The 23,217-nt window shown below is 38.5% G+C and overlaps 3 protein-coding genes across 6 annotated transcripts; 2 read left to right on the top strand and 1 right to left on the bottom strand.

Moving 5' to 3' along the window:
- Window positions 1–1,784: 1,784 nt before the first annotated feature.
- Window positions 1,785–2,460, top strand: LOC134214291 (endocuticle structural glycoprotein ABD-5-like). 2 transcript variants are annotated; one of them, XM_062693703.1, is made up of 3 exons: window positions 1,785–1,941; window positions 1,996–2,111; window positions 2,177–2,460. In XM_062693703.1, the coding sequence occupies exons 1-3, from the start codon at window positions 1,927–1,929 to the stop codon at window positions 2,406–2,408; spliced, it is 363 nt and encodes a 120-aa protein (XP_062549687.1). In that variant the 5' UTR covers window positions 1,785–1,926; the 3' UTR covers window positions 2,409–2,460. The 2 variants fall into 2 exon arrangements, with proteins under 2 accessions (XP_062549687.1, XP_062549685.1); XM_062693701.1 differs by lacking the exon at window positions 1,785–1,941 and having other exon boundaries at window positions 1,975–2,111.
- LOC134214290 (uncharacterized) lies at window positions 2,331–3,280 on the bottom strand. 3 transcript variants are annotated; one of them, XM_062693698.1, is made up of 3 exons: window positions 3,041–3,280; window positions 2,787–2,959; window positions 2,331–2,718 (listed from the first exon to the last, which is right to left on the bottom strand). In XM_062693698.1, the coding sequence occupies exons 1-3, from the start codon at window positions 3,065–3,067 to the stop codon at window positions 2,487–2,489; spliced, it is 432 nt and encodes a 143-aa protein (XP_062549682.1). In that variant the 5' UTR covers window positions 3,068–3,280; the 3' UTR covers window positions 2,331–2,486. The 3 variants fall into 3 exon arrangements, with proteins under 3 accessions (XP_062549682.1, XP_062549683.1, XP_062549684.1); XM_062693699.1 differs by having other exon boundaries at window positions 2,787–2,965; window positions 3,041–3,277; XM_062693700.1 differs by having other exon boundaries at window positions 2,787–2,927; window positions 3,041–3,277.
- Window positions 3,281–18,819: 15,539 nt separating this feature from the next.
- Window positions 18,820–19,414, top strand: LOC134218474 (flexible cuticle protein 12-like). Its single transcript, XM_062697489.1, has 2 exons — window positions 18,820–19,020; window positions 19,092–19,414. Exons 1-2 carry the CDS (start codon window positions 18,887–18,889, stop codon window positions 19,279–19,281), a joined length of 324 nt encoding a protein of 107 aa, XP_062553473.1. The 5' UTR covers window positions 18,820–18,886; the 3' UTR covers window positions 19,282–19,414.
- The last annotated feature ends 3,803 nt before the right edge of the window (window positions 19,415–23,217 follow it).

Here is a 23,217-nt window from a genome sequence, read left to right as displayed (position 1 = left end):
CAATGAATTTGAGTGTAAACTATCCCCACTTTTATCAAACATTATGGTTCCGGAAATCCCTCGGTGGCCCTAATATGTAATAGGGTAAGACACGAAGAAATCGCTCTTAAGTTTAAAAAAGCATCTTTTGCTTGATCTGGATTATTCAACATATCTCAACACCTTCTTCTTCTTCTTATTGGCATTACATCCCCACACTGGGACAGAGCCGCCTCGCAGCTTAGTGTTCATTAAGCACTTCCACAGTTATTAACTGCGAGGGTTCTAAACCAGGTTTCCATTTTGCATTCGTATATCATGAAGCTAGCACGATGATACTTTTATGCCCAAGGAAGTCGAGACAATTTCCAATCCGAAAATTGCCTAGACCGGCACCGGGAATCGAACCCAGCCACCCTCAGCATGGTTTTGCTTTGTAGCCGCGCGTCTTACCGCACGGCCAAGGAGGGCCCTTATATCTCAACATATATCTATCTTAGTCAGTTGAGTTATCAAATGGTCCGAAACTAAATAAAATTGTCTTTTTCTTGTAGCGTAATCCTTGATTTCGGTAACCTCTAGAGACTGGTGTCCTTGGCGGGGGCCAACCTCAAATTAGTCACTTTGCTACACAAGTTTTGACTACCATCGTCGGGGGTGACAATGGGTTAGATGGGGGTGAGAATGAGTCAATGTTTCAACTACATAGAAAGCTTGTAGAATAGTTTGAATGTATCTGAGGGCAAGAGGGCTAAAATATAAGAGACTTTTTTGCACAATTTTGCTTTACGATCTCCAAAAAAATTGTATCAGAAAATTGATCAATGATTGGCGAGACAAAGCTTGTCAGGCCAGCTAATATAAATATAAACATATGAGCACCGTTGCGAACTCGTGAGTCTTCCTACTTTGAGAGGTAGGAGAATGCTTTTTCAGACGCTCCTCGTATTTGGCCTACTGCAGAACAACATTGGCTGCCCGGATCTCCTAGCTGGCGAAACTCCGTTTTAATGTCCCTGAAAGAGCAGTGAGGAGAGCAGACCTTTTGCCGTACATAATATGAGCAAAAAATCCGTTTAACGTTTGTTGTGAATGTTTTAATGTAATCAGTTATTTGTATGATTTAATTTAAGTAAACGGATGTTCAAGTCGCGTATTAGTCAAGGACTGTATAATAATAAACAAAAAAATGTTAGCGAATATAAGAAGTTTCCATAAAACTCGTGTTTTAGATGCTCATCATGAACATCTCTCGCCAGTAATCTAATAATTCAAGCTCACACGCATTCATGCTGTTTAAATCATTGTCTTAAGCCGAGCTTCAGACCTTGAAGGTGCAAATTAATGAGAAAAATATAATCCATCTAAAGGAGGTGGTGCTTTGCTGGTCTGAAATCATCTTTTCTGATAAAAAAAACTAAGTCTAACTTAAGCATGCTATACATGTTAATGGTTACGCTACTCCGTTTAATTGAACTACAATTTAATTGAATAATTATTTAAATGAGAAGATTTCATCTATGCCAAAAACATAAAAAATAGCCCTATGTATGGAAACCAATTCTCATTATTTTTAATTTATTTTAAAATTCATGTGTATAAATTTGCTTTGCTTGATAACTGTAACCAGACACATGCATTTGCTTAAGAATGCTTGATCCGGTTCATTTACGTTAAAAAAAAGAGATGCGTGTATTCAGACACACACACCTATCCACAAACACACCCCCAACTCGTAGGGCTGATTTGATCCGATTATAACGCTTGGGTAAATTTTCATAACAAGTTAATTTAGTGTGAACTTGAGGCCTTTCGGTGTACCTTGGTTTATGAAACGACAGAAATACACGGTTCACAAGGACAATTTAGTCAGCATATACTTGATTGTTGTTTTCGGCATCAGACAGTTTGGTTTCGGCTCAGTAGCTGATTGGAAGTTTACTTGAGATGGGATGCCAATTGGTAAGAATTTGTTCTATTTCATTTGTTAGATTTATGGCAAGTAAATATTTCCAGATATTCATGATGGCCCTGATATTGGCAGCTGCCAATGTAGTATCACCTTCGGATAGTTCCGGAGCGACTATTGTTCGAAAGGAATTTGTGAGAACAGAAGACGGCTATACATTCGAGTGAGTAATGTTTGCTCTGTGGCGTATTCAAGTAATTAATTGTTGAATTGATTTATTTAAAACAGATTTGAAACAAGCGATGGTCAGAAAAGACGTGAAGAAGGTAAACTGGTAACCGATGATGCCGGAAATCAATACATGAAGGTTCAAGGATCATTTAGTTACACAGCACCCGATGGGAAAATCATCAACGCGATTTATGAGGCTGACAAGGATGGATATAAGTTAACACCGGCTGTAGAATTACCAAAACCGCTTGGAATTCCAAGCAGTGCCTTACTTTCCTTAGTCGGTTGATTACACTAATTTATTATACAAAGCACACAATAAAGCAATACAACAAATTCCATTCACTTTTTGCAGTTTTGCATGAACTCATCCCACTAACGACGCAAACAACTTTTTCTTTCGTTCTGACTCTGCCAATTTGCGGAATTTCGTCTTCGCGTTGTATCCTTTCTTCCCGCTAACGTACATCACCATAACTTCGGTGCCGTCATCCGTCTCGTAGCCGTACTTTCCGGCCACCACCAATTCTTCGTCCGGCGTGCCTGGGTTCATGAGCATGCCTGTTTCCTCGTGAAAATGTCCATCAGCCGTTGCATATCTGTTTTCACGTGGAAAGACAAAATGTCACAAATCTAGACAATAAGCGAGTCTCTACTTAATGCTTACTTGAAGCGATAACTCTCCACCATGTGCTCCGTTTCGTATTCCGTCAGCATAGCCTGCATGTCGGGATCGCTCAGATCCTGTCCGGTGGCTAACTGTGTGGACCACGACAGAACCAGAACCATCAGTGGGACTGCAATCCACCTAACAAGAGACAATGTGCTGAACTTCATTTTCTAAAACTGAAAGGTTAGCATCATTCGGCTGGGGTTTTTATCAAGAAAACACATCTACTAAGCTACGTTCCCTATACATACATTGCAGTGGGTTGTTTGTTTACTCATCTCAAGGAGCCACGCTGCAATGGTGATCGACACAGCATCGTCAGTTAAGTCTATGTAGATATTCAATTCACAATCAATCGTTTTGAAAATTTTGACATATACAAATAGTGCAATTGTCCAAAAATCGGGGATTTTTGGTGTTCATTTGTTTCAGTGGGAGAGGACCTGTTCGGCACGTCCACCTACGTTCGAAGCCGGCTGATGAAGATAGATCAGTAGGACACCATATAGCTGGATGGCACTGGATTTCCGAGATGTACACAGTAGGGGTTAATAAAATAAGAGAAAGGCACACATTAAATACTTGTTCTGGTATTTCGAAATTGATTCATATATTCTGGTATGAATAAAAAGTTGTGTTCGACTCGAAGGTTTATTTTATTCCGGCTAAATCAGTAAATGCATTCCCAATGTATCTCCTATTTATGGTACCAATACCAATGATTAATCAAGGTTTTTCTAAACTATGTTTAGTGTAAAAAAAAAGTTTTCGAAACGATATATTTACTGATATTTGCCAAACCAATTAATAAGAATTGATTTATTTTTCTGTTGACCCATGCTGTAGGATGACACCACCAGCAGCGACCATGCGCGATCAAAGGTAAGGTGCACCATCATCGCAACACCTCGGATCGTATCGTCGTCGTGTCGTCTTGAATTTAGTTTCAAGGATGCACGCAGATGGCAATCTTCGAACAGGTTTGAATGCAGAAGAATCTTCATTTGAGAGTGTTTATTTAATTCATACATGCTGCGCAAGCACACATAATTCGGATGAATTTCGGGTTCACTTGTTGACCGTGGAAGGCAGACTAATATGGGTTGCTTTTCCTTATAAAAGCACAAATGAGCTGAAGTAGAACGTGGACAGTATCCTATTTGTTTTGCTTTTTTATTGCACCAAAAGCTATCATTTCCCATCAAAAAATCTTTTTTAACTGAAACACTGTGCCATAAACTTGAATTAATATTCGAACAGCTTATCGGAGTGTGTTTGTGTGTGTTTGCCTTTCTCGTACACAAAAATGAACGAGAACGCTGTACAATCACTCGAAATTAAACTTTTTATAGGATGCGCGGAGGTCCATAGTGTTATATGTCAATCACTTAGTCATTGGTTTTTTCACCGAAAGGCTATACGATTACTCCAAAAACAACTTTTTATGGAAGGCCCGAAGACCCATACCGATTGACTCAGCGCGACGAACCGGGGTGATGTCTGTATGTGTGTATGTGTAGATTTTGTAGACATACTATTTTGAACTTAGCATTACCGGATTTACTCGCAACAAGATTGCATTCGACGGGGAATGCGGTCCTATTGTTTGCTATTGAAAATTGGCCAGATCGGACATTGCATTTAGGAATTATTGAAAAATCATGATTTTTACCCCGCTTGGCCCACCTTGGAAAAAAATCAAAATCGTTTTTTTTTTCAAAGAATGGTGGCAATGCGTATTCATTGACACAAAAACATGAAAAGTAATAGAAAATATGCGATCTATTCACCTAAAGTGCTTTTGACGTAGGACTAAGTCTGTCTTTTCTATATTGGGGTACACTTTATGATTGCGGAAATCGGGGACCGTCACGAAAATATGATAGACTTTAAACTTTAATATCTCAGCCGTTTCTCGATGAATTTTTTTGGACCATTGGATCAAGGATGAGTCAACGCTTCTTTGAATTTATATGGTATACCGAGTTTTAATTATTTATTATCGATAATTGATAAAAAGTTTAGAAATAGGTAAACCAACCAACAAAATAAGAGAAAGGCACAAATTAAATACTTGTACTGGTATTTCGATATTGATTCAGTTGCGTTCGACTTGAAGGGTTATTTTATTCCGGCTAAATCAGTAAATGCATTCTCAATGTATCTCCTATTTAAGGTACCAATACCAATGATTAATCAAGGTTTTTATAAACTATGTTTAGTATAAAAAAAAGTTTTCGAAACGATATATTTACTGATATTTGCCAAACCAATTAATAAGAATTGATTTATTTTTCTGTTGACCCATGCTGTAGGATGACACCACCAGCAGCGACCATCACGTATATGCATCACTAGCACAGACATCAAAAATCAATCACTTGCTGGTTTGAATCTAATCCTCAGTTTGAACAAGATTACACGCAGAGCGGACGCATCAAAGCGATTGCAACGAAGCGGACACAGCATCACGAAGGCGCTGGTAACATTTTCAACGGAAATCCATCGCATTGTTGGTGGTGCTCGGTGTGTTGCTGCAGATCATTCAACCTCAACGAACCAGCATTTCATATGAAGAAACGGTTGACAATAAAAATAACCCTTTTGAGATCATGCACCGCCAGTGGGATGCTGAAAATTTATTACAAATTATGGTGTCATTTAGTTGTTGGAAAGGCGCATTGGGGAAAGAAGATTGGTTCTTCTCAGGACCAGCATTTTCTGAAAAGAAAGGTTTAATTGCGAAAATGGACTGTTTCGGTGGCATCGGAGTTTGGCGTGGTAGCTTGGATGCTGTTAGTGACTCCATCCATTCAAATTTACGGGCTTAATTTATTGAATACAAGAAAGCTGCTTTCCGGCGCGCGAGCCATTTTGATCGGGATTCCGCAAAGCGCGGTTTAACCATTTATGAGGCAGTGGCAACTATATTGCCACCAACAAATTATATTATTTTGAATCTCAAGTGTTAGATCATGGCGTGTTTAGCGTGAAAAAAGCTTTGCCTTTTTTTGTTTATTTGGTTTTTAGATTTTTGACGAAATTGCTTGGGAAAAAAAGTGCAAAACAAAAAAAATACTTATAATGCGTTTTCCAACTAGGACTCTTCAGAGCAAAAAAAAATTGTAATATTACATCGGATTCGATGCACATCATCGCCGTCGTAATTCGTGTGTGTTATTACATCTGTTTTGTGTACCAAAAAATGACGTAATTGGCATTTTGTCGCCAAAATGAAACGATGTAAAACGTAATATGTTCGACGTAATGAAAAGAACGACGTAATAACCAGCCAGCAGAAACCTCGCTTTTGGCTGCTGGGTTAGGGGTGTTCAGGAATTTTCTTTCATGTTTCCAAAATGCATATCAAATAAATGTTATATTTGTTTTTATTTCTCATAGTTTTGCACGTTAATATACAATATAATAACAAATTATTGATTTTTGTTTAAACTAACAGTATTTTGAAGCAATAATTGGCAATACTTAATTTTTCCAGTACCAGGTTTTCCGGATATTTTATTTTAAATTTTCAGCTTTTCATGCTTAAAGATTAGTTTTTCAAGATTTTAGGATTTTTGGTAGACTCGATAAAAATATTGTCCCAGCGGCGTGATAGATTATGTCCAGCCTGTTTGGATTAGCGTGGCGTTATTTTATTCATTTAACGTTTTTTGACAAAATTTGATTTATTCTCAATCCAGTTGAAAGCCGGATTTGAGTGCTAGCGAAGTTGGATTTTTCTCACAATCCGTACGTTAAACCTAACTTCGGAAGTGATGCGCTGTTTTCATATCGCGAAGCGCTATTCAGCACACTACTTCCGAAGTTAGGTTTAACGTACAGATTGTGAGAAAAATCCAACTTCGCTAGCCCCCCAATTCCGGGTTTCAACTGGATTGAGTATATTTCGCCTAACAATCATCTTTAAAAAGTCCTCCTCAAATTCCCCCGGAAATTCTTTCAGGAATCCTACGAAAATTCCACTCGGATTTTTTTTTGGTAATTTCTCCAGTAGTTCCTCCGAAAATTCCTTCAGGTGTTCTTTCGAGTAGTCCCCCAGGAGTTCCGTTGAATATTTCTCCAAGAGTTTCTTCAGAAATTCTTCCAGGAAATGCTCAAAAGGAGAAACTCAAGGAGATCCTTCGGACATTTCCATAGTATTTTCTTTGGAAATTCCCGCAGAGTTCTTATGGAATGTCTGTTGATAGTTCCTTAAGGTAATTACTCCAAAAACTGCTTCAGATTAACCTCCTTAAATTCTTCCAAGACATCCTCCAGTATTTGCTCTGAAAACTCTTCCAGAATATTACTCCGGAAGTTCCTCATGTAATTCTATCGGAAGTTCCTTCAGGAATTCTTTCAGAAGTTCCTTCAGGAATTCCTTCGGAAATTCCTCCAGGAATAACTTCGGAAGCTCCTCCAGGAATTCATTCGAAAGTTACCCCAGAAATTCCTTAGGAAGTTCCTACAAGAATTCCTTCAAAAGTTTTTCCAGGATTTCTTTCTGGAGTTCTGAGTTTCGGAAGATCATCCAGGAATTCCTAAGGACGTTGCTCCAGGAATACCTCCGGAAGTTCCTCCAGGAATTTTCCAAAAACTTACTCCAGGAATTCCTCCGAAAGATTCTCCAGTAATTTCTTCGGAAAATCTTCTGAGAATCCATCCGGAAGTTCCTCCTGCAATCCCTCCAGCAGTTCCTCCAGGAATTCTCAGGGGAGTTCTTCCAGCAATTCCTCCAGAAGTTCCTCCAGGATTTCCTCTCGAAGATTCTCCAGGAAATCTACAGAAAAATCTACAGAAATACCATTTAAATTCCTTTCGAAAATTAAATAGATTCCTATAAACCAACCTCCAGAAATTCATTTAGGTATTTCAAAATTTTAAACTTCAAAAATAAAAATTTTAAATACCTAAATTAATTTCTGGAGGTTTTCCTGGAGGTTGCTTTATAGGAATTAATTTAATTTTCTAAAAAAAATTAAAGTGTATTTCTGTAGATTTCTCGAAGTAAGTTATAAGACCTCATGAACACATTCCTGGATTCGCTCCTAATAAAAATCCAGAGTTCCTGGAGGAATTTCCGATGGAATACCTGGAAGAACAACCTGAGGAATTTTATGAGGTACTTTCGGGGAAACTTCAAGAAGAATTCCTTCCTCCTGGAATAATTCGTGCAGGAACTTTTGGAGGAATTCCGGGAGGAACAGCCGGAGGAATTCGTGAAGGAGCTTCCGAAGGAATTCCTGGAGGAACTTCCGAAGGAATTCCTGGAGGAACTTTCGAGAGATTTTCTGAAGGAACTTCCGGAGAAATTCCTGGAAGAAATTTTTGCAGGAATTCTTGGAGGAACTTATGGTGGAATTCCTGAAGGAACTTCCGGAAGAATTCCTAGAGGAAATGCCGAAGAAATTCCTGGAGGAACTTTCGAAGGATTTTCTGGAGGAACTTCCGAAGGAATTCTAGGAGGAACTTCCGAAGGAATACCCGTAAGAACTTTCGAAGGAATTCCCGGAAGAACTTTCGAAGGAGTTCCTGGAGAAACTTTTGAATGAATTGCTGGAGGAACTTCCGAAGGAATTCCTGGAGGGATTTTCGAAGGAACTCCTGGAGAAACTTCCGAAGGAATTCCTGAAAGAACTTCTGAAGGAATTCCAGGAGGAACTTCCGAAGGAATTCCTGGAGGAACTTCCGAAGGAATTCCTGGAGGAACATCAGAATTTCAGAATGAAATCGTTCCAAAATTTTTAAATTTTAAATTTTACAATTTTTTAATTTTGAAATTTTGAAATTTTTAAATTTCTAAATTTTTGAGTTTTAAAATTTTAAAACTTTGAAATTTTGAAATTTTGAAATTTTGAAATCCTTAATTTTTTAAATTTTTTATTTTTTAAATTCTTAAACGTTCAAATTTTTAAATTTTTAAATTTATGATTTTTTTGGTTTTTATTAAAAAATAGTAAATTTCCATACAAATTTAAATTATTAATTTTAGATTTCAAATTTTTAGTGCGTACGTGTTTTAGTTGACAGAAAACTTGAATTTCATACTGCTTCTCATATGCGGGTCCGGCGGAGCACTTCACTTGAAATAGGTTTACATCACAATGTTGTTATTCATTTCGAAAATATCGGCAAATCGTTTACAACACGTAGGTATAAACTAAGCTTATTCAAAGTCTGAACAGCTGCTTAGATTTGTCATGACCATTTGATCAGAAAACAAATAAAAACAATTCAAAAATAAACAAGTACCTAGCACATTGACTTAGATCAATTCGAATTATTTCCTGCTTTGAAGATGTTACCCGTTTGTTGATGGTTGGCATTTGCAATCCGATGGCTTTCCTCTGCCTCATTGTTTACCCGTACTCAGTCCGTTTCCAACACTGTGGTTGGATTTCATTCCGCTTCCTTCCTTGGAACTGCAATCGACAAATGAACTGCAGCATAATTCCGCCGGATCATTGTCCTGCAACAAAAATGGAACCACAGCTTGAAAATAACAAATTGTAAATTTGTAGGAGCTTCCGTGCATCGGAGATAACTTACCTGGTGGATTCTTTTGTACCGGAAGGGATTTTGATGCCTCGCTGAAATTTTCGATCGAGTGAAGAATAAATAATCCACTAGAAAATCTTTTCCGCAATAACATTTTCTTTTTGCTTCCGGCGACCGAAATACTAACAATTCAAAGTGAGAACTTATCGCTTGATTGACTGACAGTTCTGATTCGGTTACGTAATATTACATATATTTTGCACAATATATCACCTCTAATGTAATATTTTGTAAGTAAACAAGTAATATTACGCTAGTTTAGCGCAGACATAGAAACATTTTCACCAATCAGATTTTACGTTGCGCGATGTATAAATGGATCAATTTGACGTAAAAATACGTTAAATCTAGTTTTACATAGAAATATTAGGTACATCTCGTGAAGTTACGTCACGGCATATTAATATATTTTTTGCTGTATTCGCTAAAAAATTTAACGTGCCTTGTTTTGATTTGTATAACGTAAAACCTATTTTTTAAATCTTTTATTTATTTTTATTGTTGCCCTTTCTCCCGCTTGCAAGTCAGTGGTAAATTACATTTTCCGAACGGCCCGTTGTCTGCGGAATCCCGATTAAAATGGCTCGCGCGCGCCGGAAAGCGGCTTTTTTATATCTAATGAAGTAATTCCATTAGCCCCACCCCTTCATTAATCGTTATGCGTGCACATTATATTTTTACCCATATCAGATCGCAAAGGGGCGGGGCTAACGGGCCTAATTTATAAAATAAAAGAAAACTACTTTCAAAATGGTTAACTTATCTAATTTTCTTATTCTCGTTTACAGAGTATTCATCGGAGGCAAAAAAAAAACTTCTTATTACCCAATTTTAGTGGCATTAGTGCGTTAATATCAGAAATGGAAATAATTTTACCTTGTTTCATTATTTCTTTACAGAAGCTCATCTATCAAATGTTTACCGAAACAGGGGAAATGGACTTCAGCATCCACCAGAACTAACCGGAATTCACAGATTCCTATCAAAAACTTAAACAAAAGACTCTTATCAGGGCCACCAATCTTTGAAGAGGAAGAGAGAGCTTACACACTTAACTCATTTTACAGTACAGTCAAACCTCCATGAGTCGATGTTCTATGACTCGATATCGACTCATGGAGACAAATTATGCCATATTAAAAATTATTTTCTTGGTTACTGTGATGGTCCCTTCAAATAGCTTTCCAAGGATTTTCTACTCCACATCTCGATATTTCTATGAGTCGATGGTCCCTTCAATATCGACTCATGGAGGTTTGACTGTATTCGGTAAATTTTACCGAAATCTAGCAGACCTGTTCGGTAATTATTTAACAGATTTTTTGTATTTTTTTTCTATTGTTCAACTGACAAAATAACCGAAAATTAGTAAAATCATTTACCGAACAGTTCTGCTATTGATTTCGGTAAAATTTTACCGAGTTCAACGATTATTCTTAATACTGAGATGTTCGGAAGCGTTATATATCATTGTTGATAAAGAGACACAATCTATGATGACAAATTCCATCCATTTCGTATAGCTACGTAGTCCTACGTCACTTTTGCATAGAACCCGATTGGGCTGCACCTTTGAGTTTTGTTGATCTTTTTAATGTGATTTTTTCAATAAATTTTATGATGCATGAGAAAGGCAACATAACCGCTAGGTTGTTTAATCTGGGTTTTTTTTATAGAGGGATGAAGGCAAATCAGCAAACAGACACCTGACACCTGAAATTATCATCGATGACGAAAAACCGACTCACTAAACCCACCCAAGTAACGAATGATTACTTTAGTTAACCTCTTTTCTAATGCACTGATCCCCCCGGGATTATCTTATAGTATTACTTCTGGAGGATAGGCAGTACTAAACGTACTCCTCCAAAACAGACACATGACGTACACAAGTGCTCGTAAGCGCCTCAACTCTCCATGTTAAGGGGGTGAAGAGCTTACTTTGGTCTTGGCCATCATAATCCTGAAGGCGTCTTCCCACTGATTTGCGTTGGCACTTTCGCACATGTTTCTCTGGCTGCTCTTAATGGCCTTGTTAAGGGCCAGTTTTGCAGCTCGAAACACTTCACGGCGATCCGCTCTTACCTCCTCGGTGCGGGCACGATGCATCCTTTGTCTAGCCTTAAGGCAAGTTGATTGAAGGGCTGCAATCTCAACACACCACCAGTATACCGGGTGTCTGCCATTTCTCGACAGGGCCTTCCTAGGCTTGGAGTTGTCGCACGCGCGTGATAGAACAGCTACTAAAGCATCCCCGCTTGGATTGTTAGTGTTGGTCTCAAGCCCCAGGACCCGGTGAAATTCGCTGTCGGAGTGATTGGTCTTCCACTAACGGGCAGTGATTCCCCATCCTCGGATGCTGCATGTCATAGTTGGTTGATCTTAAGACGAATTGACAGACCAGGACTGACAAACGTAACGACAATCCATGACTACACCCAATTTCTATGGAATGTGCTAGTGGTACCATCATTGACTAGAACTGTGTCGGGCTTCGCTAGCGTCTGTAGTAACGCTTTTTTTTTTTTTTTACAAGTGAGAATGCATTTACACATTTACGCTTGACCCCCGGGATTGGTACAGCGACTGCTCTACTTCATTGCCCAAGCGTTGAAATATCCCACTATGACGACCAGCTTCCGACCCATTAGATCGGAGGATAGCTAGTCGATCATCGAATTGTTCTATTGGTCACCTTGGTGGGGCATTAGACCACACAATTGATAGACCTTCTGGACCGGGTACCGTCCCGTCGTGCAAATAGCTGGCATCCTAGACCCGTCTACCACCCAGTTGACGTAATCGGCAAGGACGTTGTAGGTCAGCCAGGAGAGCGACATCGGTCGTCGACTCCGAGACCGACTGCCACAGCAGCTGATGGGCACTTGCACAGTGATTAAGATTCATCTGTGTTACTTGCACGCTTTCTTTTTATTAGCTTCTTCGAAAGGACACGAAGGTCCACCCATAACGTGGCTACGGGGTTGCCTCTTCATGGTATAGATGCGGCACTTTGATGTCACACCGCATTCCTGCGCCTTGTGCTCTTCCTTACCACAGCGATGACACAGATTGCAACGGTTGGGGGCCTTTACAGTCCCAGGACTTATGCCCGGACTCTAAGCATCTTTTCACTGAAGACGGCTGGAGTATGCTTGTCAGTCTTCTCACTTTCCACCACTCGCCTAACGAATGCTTCCCGTTCTTGTATTGTTATCTTGTGTGAAGGTTCTGCTTCAGAACCTTGTTGATGTTTATCCGTGCTCGCTGTGCTGAGCCGAGCGTGGTGATAGTCGGACTATCGCCTATCACCACAGACTCTGCTGCTGCTGGAAGGATACTCCGTCACTATACTCTGGCTCCATGGTTATCTACGCATGCCTTGCGGTATGCAGGGAGGCCATGCGAGGGTTGACGCTTACGTGTTCAGAGTCAGACCAGCGCCCGAAAGGAAAGGAAAATGCCCGAGCAACACAAGTCAGACAAACATGGTTGCAGCAACTTATGTGTGACCAAATCTGGTCACATATGAGTTGCAGTAACCTAGGTGATACATGTGTGCTACTAGGGAGCATCTGAGCCTACTCCTATCCAGTAGGCAAAACTGGGTGGCAGGATTGGATATCCTCTTGATCAAGGGCAAAAGCCGCACATCAGAAAACCTTAAGATGACTGATTTCCGGTTTCTGGCCACACCACATCTCAAAGGAAGGAAGATCCATAAATTACCTAACGCAAAAATTTATTGATTTCAAACCCCCTCCGCTCCCTATGTCACCCTTTTTGTATGGAGCGTCTGCAAATTTTGTATTGGTCGTCACACTTGAGACAACTCAAAGCGTTACGTAATTTATGGATGTTCTCAAAGGAGCCTGCTGTCAGCTGTATTGCGACCGCCTCATTCTGATTAAACTGTGTTGCTCATTGGTCCGTACAAATCCGAGAGGACGTTTTATAGTGGCTATGCAATTGAACATTATCTATGTGTCCGAAATTTAACGTGGACAGGTTTTATTATCGTTTTCAATCCAGAACTGATACTTTGTGTACCGTCGTCGGGGGTGAAAATGGGTCAAATGGGGGTCAGTATGGGTCACTGATTAAACTATGTAGAATGCTTGAAGAATAGATCTAATGTATCTGAGGACAAGAAAACTGAATTATAAGAAACCTTTTTGAACGGTTTTCTTATCCGACTTCCGGACTGTCAATGTGGGCGCTGACCCATTCTCTCCCCACAGACCCATTGTCACCCCGACTTCCCTTGAGTGTACATTGCCTTAGAATTTTCTAAATTAGTTTTGCATGAACAAAAAAAAAATGTGATAAATTTTATATAGCTTGCATTTTTTCTGGAACTCTGGAATAATATTCTTCATTTGCCTACTACATTTATATTAAACTATTGAATATATTTATATTTATTTTTTTGTTTTACAGAGTATTGAAATCCGAATTGAGACTATAATTCGTAATATGTAAATATGAAGATTTGACAAAACAAGTTGGTTTTGATTTTAGAATTTCTGGAACAAAGTTTATATTTTACCATTTGTTCTGCAACAAGGGGCAACTTTAAACTTATTTCGGTAAGAAAATCAAAATTTGTTAAAACTGAAATGGCACTTTTTGGCGATTTCTCACTTTTCCATCAGGGTTATCCTACCGCCTGGTGTGAAAAAAGCAATGATTATTATTTCAATGATCCTAATTAAGCTCAATTCGCAAAGTTGAATAAAATGATTTTATTTTTATTCAGACTTAACAAGAATTTGCCTCTTTTTTCGTCATTTCTTCCTTGGCCAATTATTGCGGTGATAGGTACCACCTAAAGATATTTACTTCTCATCCAACAGCGGTAATTGTGATGCATCGCAATGACACGGATCAATTTCTCGCACCCGTTCAATAACATGTCCCTACTGCTGCAATCTTACACGGCGTATAATCTACGTCAGAATGAATTAGCCTCCAATTTATGGGAAGCTCTTTGCATATTCCGTTAACTCTGTCGGGGCGAGCATCCATAGGTGGCTTATCGATAAATGCAACGACAGATGACGAGCAATTATGATTTAAATTTTAAATTCCCTACAAAAAGGCCACGCAACCTACCATGTTTTGAGGTGTGTTCGCTCAACAGACGGGCTGGTCGGTTGCTGGAGGTCATGCTGCTCTTGCTGCGTATGCCACGCTTCGTTATCACGTTCAGATTTCAGTACCACGAAGATGACTCTTAATGACCGTGTCAGCGCTGAAATGCATAACTGTGCGGGTAATTTAAGACGACTTGAGGTGATTTTTTAAACGGTGGACTTGTGATAAAAATAGACTTGCGTCTTTAGGGCTGGATGAATATTTTGGAAGTTTGAGGATGATATAGTTTATCAAGAACTGTTCCACCGAAATTTTATTTATTTTCATTTGAAGTTTTCCCTTAAATCGCACGTTATTGAAAGCAGTAGCGGAAGAATATTGTATTAAGGTACACTGGGGGAAGTGGAAAAGGAAAAATCGATAGTGCATGTTTGAATTAGTGTAAAACCAGTTTAAATGATCTAAATGCGTTCAATCAAAATGGGCTATCAAAAACAGTCAATTTTGCACCAACTGTGCGGTAATTCATACCATTTTGATCGCTAGAAATTTATGGAAATTCATTTTAAAATTAGGAGTTGTTTTTCCACTTACCCTAGTGGGATGGGGTAAGTGGAAAACCAATGTTACCTTAACCTTCAATAATGATGAGTAGTTACATATAACTAAAATCAATACGATAATTGCTCTGAGTATCTTTTGTGGAATAATTTCATTACTTTAACAGAATAGATCCTCAAGGAATTCTCGTAATAGCTAGGGGAGGGCTGGTTTTGCCTTCTCGAACACTAAGTGTACGTAAAATCTATATGTTCGTTCCAAAGATGAATTTTTTAAAGGAAAAATGTCACTTACAGGATTATAAACTAATCAACTTAGTTAAACGAATTGAGATGATGTCTGTATGTGCGTATTTGTATGTATGTGTGTGCGCAAAGCACGTACAAAATTATCAACTATTCTTAAACACTTGTCCTTAACCAATTTGTTCGCAAAACAATTGCATTCAACGGTGAAACTTGTTATGAATAAAAATTAATGTGAATTATAAAATATATTCACCTATCAGTGCCATTTTTAACTTTCTCATATATTTTTTTTCATATTTAAAACATGTAAAAGGCATCAATACCGATAGGTGGATTAATCAGGCATTTTCTCATTTATATTAGTCCAATCACCACTGGAATCACAATGACAACGAAGAAGGAACATATTAAGATTCACAGCTATCGAAATAAACCCTGGGGGGGAGAAAAAAATTGCTTAATTAGAACATTATCCACTTACCCCGTAGTGTTTGATACCTGGGGTAAGTGTAAAATCTTTGAATAATTTGCCTTCTTGGTACAAACCACTACCAATTGAAAGGGATTAGTTTAATTGTATTAAAATGGTCACCTGTGATATAAATTCACTTGAAAAAAGGACAATTGGTGCAAATAAGAATTGATTTTATGAATGCAAAAATCAATTTTTCGCAAAACCTAAAATTACAGTTCAAGCGTTAACCGTGTTAGTGTATGTATTATACAAATTTCAACATAGTATTAGTGTGAGCATCAAAGCATATTCTTGCATTATGTTATGATGTGGTAAAAACTATAAAGTAGGTACAATTCCAATTCTTCGAGTCGATTTTTACACTTACCCCCTTTTTCCACTTCCCCCAGTGTACCTTATATCAAAACTTTTCAAAAGATTATCAAATAATTATCCTTAAAGAATTGAGTTCGATTGAGATGATGTTGATGTTTTGTTAATTTGCAATTTACCTTTGGCTTATCCCATTGCTGGTCATTGGATGCAGGATTAGGATGCAGGATGTTTGTGTGTCTTGTTCAACATCTGCTTATGAAACCACCTTACCCATTTTTGGTCCTCCATACAGGAGTTTGATGAAATACAAACAATAATATAAACAGGATCAAATCAATTGCCAGATATGATCAGTACTATAGACAGGTGCCTTGCTACAATGGATGGTACTACCGCATTCAAAAAACAAATGTTACAATTATTGTTTAATAGCTTGATATATAGGGTTACTGCTCCTGAACTACATCTCATAGATTCAATATTCATCCATCGAAAAACAAAGCAATGAAAAGGTATTTGATTTGTTTCTTGTGATTTTTTCAGCAGTGAGTACACAAAGAAAAAAGAAGAAAAAGAAGTGGCGAAATTAGTACCGTCTTTCTTTGTTTCGCGATGAGATGAATATATGTTCAGTGAGATGGAAAACGAAACAGTCCCCCTACAATTCTCCAAGGTTTTAATATACCATAAGCTTTTTATACAGGCACTGTAATAAATTGATACAAAATTGTAAGATTTCAATACAATGGTTGTATTGAAATCTTCCGAAATTGTATATGCCAAAATTTTATGCAGTTTCTGTAAAGTTCTTTTGCAGAACTGTATTAAAATCTGCCATCCGCTGGTTGGGTGAATCATTATCATATTATCATTTGCAAAATAATGAACTGCAGTTGGCAGTTCCATTATTAACAGGCGAACTATTTGCATAAAACAAAATCATGTACCGCTGAATTGTTCAATACACTGAGAAAACAACTACTGAAAGTAGAAATCAAAATGCATTTCAATTCTAAATGATCGCAACGCATCTTCGTCCGGAGCCATATACACCGAAATCGCGAGGGAAATTATGTGGTTGACCTTGAGATCATCTTCATTTCAATAATCCACATTTGGTATTAATTTATGCAGCTCGAGAGTACCATCATTTATATACTATCTGAAACCGGAGAAGAAGAAACGAACCGGTCAAAGCTTGTGGCAAATGTTTGTCCAAAATGGGAAAGTGTTCGCGCATCGGATCGATGGGGTGCGGTGGAGGTGACGGTGAGAGATATGTTTGAAATTCAATCTCAGCTCGACGACGGCGCGAGGCTAAGCTTATGTTTCTGAGACTAATGCATTTGGATCGGCTTCGAAAAAGTATGTTTACAATAAGCTTTGAATCTCGGCAATATTTCTCGTTTAGAAAAGGATGTTAAACATTGATAGACGGGATGCAAAGGATACGGTTTATTTTCTGGCAAATGAAGTTGAACAAGCAACATTGAATAGTTCTATGATTTCGGTTCCACAATGCGAAGCTTAATTCCTTAACTCTCAATGATATTCCGCTTTGGTAAAGGGCCCAGAAAAAATCCCTAGAGCTTAGAGTTTCAGGGAACACCCTTGAAACTTTCTTCATGTTATACACTATTTGAATGAAATGTCACTGAAGTAAGAAATATCCCAATCCCATCATATTTACCGCGCACCGCACCATGGCGCAATCCTCACAACTCAATCACGCGTCAATAAATACACCAACTTAACTCTTCGTTTCACCCAGCGAGAGTTCTTATATGCATATATTGTCGTGCCTTCGTATTTACCTCCCGACATGAGTAATGTTTAATTTAAGTCAAGTTTAATGAAACCAGTTCCCGTCATTGCCTCCTGCTGCCCGTTCCTTGATAGTATAGCTCTGATTCAATTGGGATGCAACGCGCCTACGAAAGTGCGAAATTGACTACAACCTGCAGATCATTTTCAACTTGGAAATATTGAAAGGCGTCGTCTCCCTTGCTGCGGTTTACGCTTGGTTCAATGTGCTACCAATGCAATGAAAGGACGCACGCGTACGGTTGGAATTTCAAATGGTTTGTTGTAAACCATAATGAAACAAATGACAGAAGGGTAAACTACTTCTGTCAAAAGGTTAATTAATATACATATCTTTTACAGCAATCTATAACAAAATGACAGTACCAAGTTCCATGATTTAGATCGTTAAATTATGTATAATATTATTTTGTTGAAACATAAACCAAGAAAGGATTATCTAGTGATGAACTCTTAATCAATTGTGACGAATGTAATTGTGTGATAACTTTTATTTGGGACCTTTTTAAAAAAATGGCTATGCTTCGTCACACATTATCCTGCTGATAGGAATTTTTGTTTCACTATGTCTTTTTGCAGGCTTGTACTTTTCCAATAAAGGTTGCTACTCAGATTGACTACCCATAACATGTCGTGTGCGTTGAAAGTGGATGCGACTCAACACGTGCCAGATCCTTGCGCGCCCAGACCGGTAGATCTATGATCTAGCTGAGGAGCGTCAATTACAGTTGAAAGATGTCGTCTGTCTTCAATCTTGTCGAAATGGCAATAAATGACGTAACGTTAACTACTCTAATAATTGAGATGAGTTTATTCAATTACTTATTCTAATTGAGAGGTGTTCGAGGGTGGGGTCGGCTGGGCAAAGTCAGTTGCAGAAAAATCTATTGATTGCTTTCTTCGCACAGTTGAGGTGAGATTTCTTCTATAAAAGCGGAAGTTGAAAGGGATGGGTTCAGTATTCTGCCGTGCGTCGCTTAGAATAGATTTCAGTGTAAGTTTAGTTACAGAAGTTAATGAAGATGACTCGGATAGTTGTGTTCTTTGCTCTACTGGCGATTGCTCTGGCAGCTCCAGCAGACGACTCCGCCAACGCTCAAATCCTCAAGTACGAAAGTGAAAATATTGGCATTGATGGGTACCGATTTGAGTAAGTGAATTGAATTGTGTTGGTTAGTGAGGCCGAATATACAAGTGAATCAACGACTTTATCGTTAACAGATTTGAAACCAGTGATGGAACGGCTCGCCAGGAACAGGCTGAGCTCAAAAATGTCGGTACCGACCAGGAAGCAATAGTGGTGCGAGGGTCGTACTCTTATGTTGGACCCGATGGAACCCAATATGTGATCAATTATGTGGCGGACGAAAATGGTTTTCAACCGGAGGGAGCCCATATTCCTAAAAAATAGTCATTATAGTCGAATGATTAGAGTCGAAATGCTAGTTAATGTACTATAGATGGATACCAAAAGCATTCAAAAAATCAAAGCTGAACACGAAATCGCTCATTTGTAATAAATTTAATTTAATTGTTATGTTTTATACTGAAAGAGATTTAATGTTTTGTATCACATCCATCAGAATGAAATTGCAGTAGCAGTAATTGAATAATTGGAAAGAGCTGCATGCAATCGTATAATCGAAGTGGAGGCATGCTTAACAGATATTGGGTATAAAGTATGCTTTCATTATGCTTTAATGTCAAGTGGAATATTAATAATGAAAATATTTTTTAAAAATATGATAAATTCATAAATGTTACTTAAACTTTTCTGAAAAATTTAAAAAAATTTCGCTGAGGAATTTAGAAGACATTTCCTTCGAAGTTCAATAGATTTTACAAGATAGGAAAAACCCTGGAGAGAAAATTTACAAGGATTTACTTTGTAAATTCAAAAAAATATTGCGCTGAAACATCAAAACATTTTCTGTTGGAAATTCAAATGCTTGTTGAAAGCTTGAAAAAATCCTATGAAAATTTAAGATAATTTCTTCAGCAGACGAAAATAACTCAATAATAAAAAAAATCGATTGAGATATGATGATTTGATAGCAAAATGAGATGCAGACATTAATATGCATATCGAAGGCTGAATACGGTGACTTGACATCAAGATGCTCCAATACGGCGACGAGTCGCACAAGTTCCTCTCCCACGCTTCCACGGATTAACCGCCAGCTACTTATCTGGAAGTGCAACTCGGATACTGCCCTCCTTCTGACATCGGCTAGAGGTATGGTGTGAATAAATGAAGGTATATCTCGTCTGTTCAAGGTCTGCCCACCTGGAGGTGCGGCTCAAACAGCGTCTGTCTGGAACCCATCGGCTGAGGAACGAATCGATGTATCGCGACCGCATATCAAAGATGGCCCCACCGGAGCGACGTAGATAACATGACCTCGGTAAGGCAGCTTACTTGAGCCTTTTACTTACTTGATACTTGATGGGCTACAGCTCTTAGATGAACTTACGCCGAATGTAGTATACTTCTCCACTGGACTCGATCCTGGGCCAGTTACCCTGAACATTGAGCGCCCTCAGGTCCTCTTCAACTGCAAAAAGCCATCGTGTACGCGGCCTTCCACGAAGCCTGCGACCTCTTTCGGGATCTCTACTGAATATTATCTTCGCGTGACGTTCTTCCAGCATACCAACAACGTGTCCAGCCCACCGTAGTCTGCCATGTTGTATAATCTTAATAATATCCAGCCCTTTATACACCTGGTACAACTCGTGAAACTAGAAAGGAGAAAAAGAGAATATCATATTTAACAATCGACCGACCTGCCATCGAAACAAGGACTATGATTGGATACTCGTTACCTGTAACGACAAGTAGGCATCTTGTAGAAGCTTAGAGTGAACGCTATCCTATCCTAACACGTTCGATGACTTAGATCCAGAGAAAATTCAGAGCCGGAAAAGCATCAAGCGAATATTATATTTAGTAGAGAACCCGGGGGCCCTCCTTAGCCGTGCGGCAAGACGCGCGGCTACAAAGCAAGACCATGCTGAGGGTGGCTGGGTTCGATTTCCGGTGCCGGTCTAGGCAATTTTCGGATTGGAAATTGTCTCGACTTCCCTGGGCATAAAAGTATCATTGTGTTAGCCTAATGATATACGAATTCAAAAATGGTAACCTGGCTTAGAAACCTCGCAGTTAATAACTGTGGAAATGCTTAACTAAGCCTCCTCAGGTGTCTGGTTGCAGATTTCCGTTTACCCTTGCTCAAGAAAAAAAAAAAAAAGATCTGACTATGGTGAAAAAATGGTTCTTTGAATGAACGAACGAATCAACAGTAATAGGTTCACACGAAAAAAAGAAAGTGGAGTGCGAGCGTGCAGTCGATGTGTTCAGCGATGCCAGATCTACGGAAATTTCCGTAGATCTACGGAATTGAATGGTTTCTACGGATCTACGGATCCGTAGATAAAAACTACGGAAATTTGAAAATTTCTGCGGAAATCTACGGATTTTTCTACTAGCACACTATCTGTTTCAATTGATGTGATTTCAAATTTAGTTCAAGTTGAGTAAACAATATGTAAGTTCCTGATATATGGTTTTCTATCAAGAGGGAAAGATCATTACAATTTTTTTTATAAACAGTTATGTCCTTTTGGTCAATAAAAAGTCAGGGGGAAATAAAAAAATCCTACAAAAAAGGGAAAATTTATTCTAAATTAATGATTTTTGTGTGTGTTACTTCTACGTGAAGTTAAACGATTTACAATGATATGGAAATGCTAATATCATCTTCCAAACTTAGACGCACATGTTCATGATAGAATTAGAGGCGAAAGTATAGAATTGATAGTTCCGTTAGGATACGACAGGCATGAAGAATGTTTTTATAGAAGTCGATTTGAAAGCGAGCGGAGGGCAATATTTGTGATGGCACATATCACACGACCTTCCTTCTGCCAAGCTCCCGTATGAAGGGGGAGGGAAGAATATCAGTGTGGAAGCTGATATATCTCCACTGGCCAGTGGTTTATAGAAGTTTTTAGAAGTTTGGTAATGGATGAATTGTAATGTCGATATTTTGGGGGCTTTCTTGGTCTGCAACTTTAATTTTAGTGTCAAAATAGGGTTTTGCTTCACTTCTGTACTTGACTAGTTCTGACCTTATAGTTCTCAGTGCTGACGCCAAATTATAAACCAACATTACTTCAACTATGGCACCGCTCGCGCTACAGCTCAATCATTTGAAACGTTCTAAAAAATAAGAAGTCCATAATAGTAAGCTGATTCTATGGTGAAATTTTCAATAGAGTTCAATAAATAAAATGGGAAAATGGTAACGTTGGAAACAGTTAAAAATCTCTTTCTGGTTTTTTATGAAAGTTAGTAACAACAGGACCAGTATTTTGAATTTTGACGGTTAGTGGTCTTGTTGTAATCTAACTTCTATGCATTAAGAGCATCATTAACGGTCGCGAGCATTTTAATCACCCGCACAGCGCTTTCATTTTAGTTTCGTCACTCGTTTCCGTATCGGTCACTATTTTCGGCTCTCATTTTGGTTGCTGTATTCCGTACGTTGTATGGGAGCTCCCCTCTCCAAATGGGGGAGGGGTCTCGGACCATCTTAAGAACCTTCCCGGCCCAAAAAACCTCTGCATACAAATTTTCACGCCGATCGGTTCAGTAGTTTCGGAGTCTATAAGGTTCAGACAGACAGAAATACATTTTTATGTAAGGTACCCCGGGGCAAGTGAAAATACGGGGTAAGTGGGTACTATGGCTGCCGATTAATCGGTGAACGTTTTTAATGGTAACAATGTTCTAGAATGATGAAGCAGAATTATCAACGAATGCGCACAAAAAAAATGGAATCAAAACCATTTGCGGCACCATACTAATGGTATTGTTTAATCATGACTTTAAACTACCGGCAAAATCTATTACTTTTATTTTAATTCAATGGATTTTCAACAAAATAGTCGTTTCTAAATTCATCATTGATGTGGAAAGTGAATAGGTTGAGCAATTAAATAATTATGTGACATCGAAAACGATTTAAAAGTTTCAATTAAAGCCAAAATCTGCCATTTTCACTTGATCTTAAGTTTTAACATACCCCGAGTAACACACTTGTCGTAAACAAGTTTCTGTGACTTGTATGTGACCAAATCGAGTCACACTAAAGTTGCTGCGACCAAATCAGCCAGAACTGTGCTACTAGGGACATGGGGCAAGTGGGACATATTTGAAAAACATTTTCGATAGAGCCATTTTACCTGTTTTTAGATTGTTTTCTAGTGAAAAATAACTTCGACACTCATATATTATATGGATCTGAATCAAATGCAGTTGATATCGTTGATTTCGTTGTTAAGA

The sequence above is a fragment of the Armigeres subalbatus genome, chromosome 2, assembly GCF_024139115.2.
Source record: "Armigeres subalbatus isolate Guangzhou_Male chromosome 2, GZ_Asu_2, whole genome shotgun sequence".
NCBI classification, from domain to species: domain Eukaryota; kingdom Metazoa; phylum Arthropoda; class Insecta; order Diptera; family Culicidae; genus Armigeres; species Armigeres subalbatus.
This window is presented reverse-complemented; position numbering and strand designations above follow the sequence as displayed.

Bases quoted from the DNA above. Each gene is read 5' to 3' on its own strand.
- LOC134214291 (XM_062693701.1), top strand. From the start codon at position 1,975: ATGGCAAGTAAATATTTCCAGATATTCATGATGGCCCTGATATTGGCA. The intron at 2,112-2,176 runs GTGAGTAATGTT...TATTTAAAACAG, and splicing joins GAAGACGGCTATACATTCGA to ATTTGAAACAAGCGATGGTC.
- LOC134214290 (XM_062693698.1), bottom strand. From the start codon at position 3,067: ATGAGTAAACAAACAACCCACTGCAAT. The intron at 2,960-3,040 runs GTATGTATAGGG...TTTCAGTTTTAG, and splicing joins AACAAACAACCCACTGCAAT to AAAATGAAGTTCAGCACATT. The intron at 2,719-2,786 runs GTAAGCATTAAG...ACGTGAAAACAG, and splicing joins GTGGAGAGTTATCGCTTCAA to ATATGCAACGGCTGATGGAC.
- LOC134218474 (XM_062697489.1), top strand. From the start codon at position 18,887: ATGAAGATGACTCGGATAGTTGTGTTCTTTGCTCTACTGGCGATTGCT. The intron at 19,021-19,091 runs GTAAGTGAATTG...TATCGTTAACAG, and splicing joins ATTGATGGGTACCGATTTGA to ATTTGAAACCAGTGATGGAA.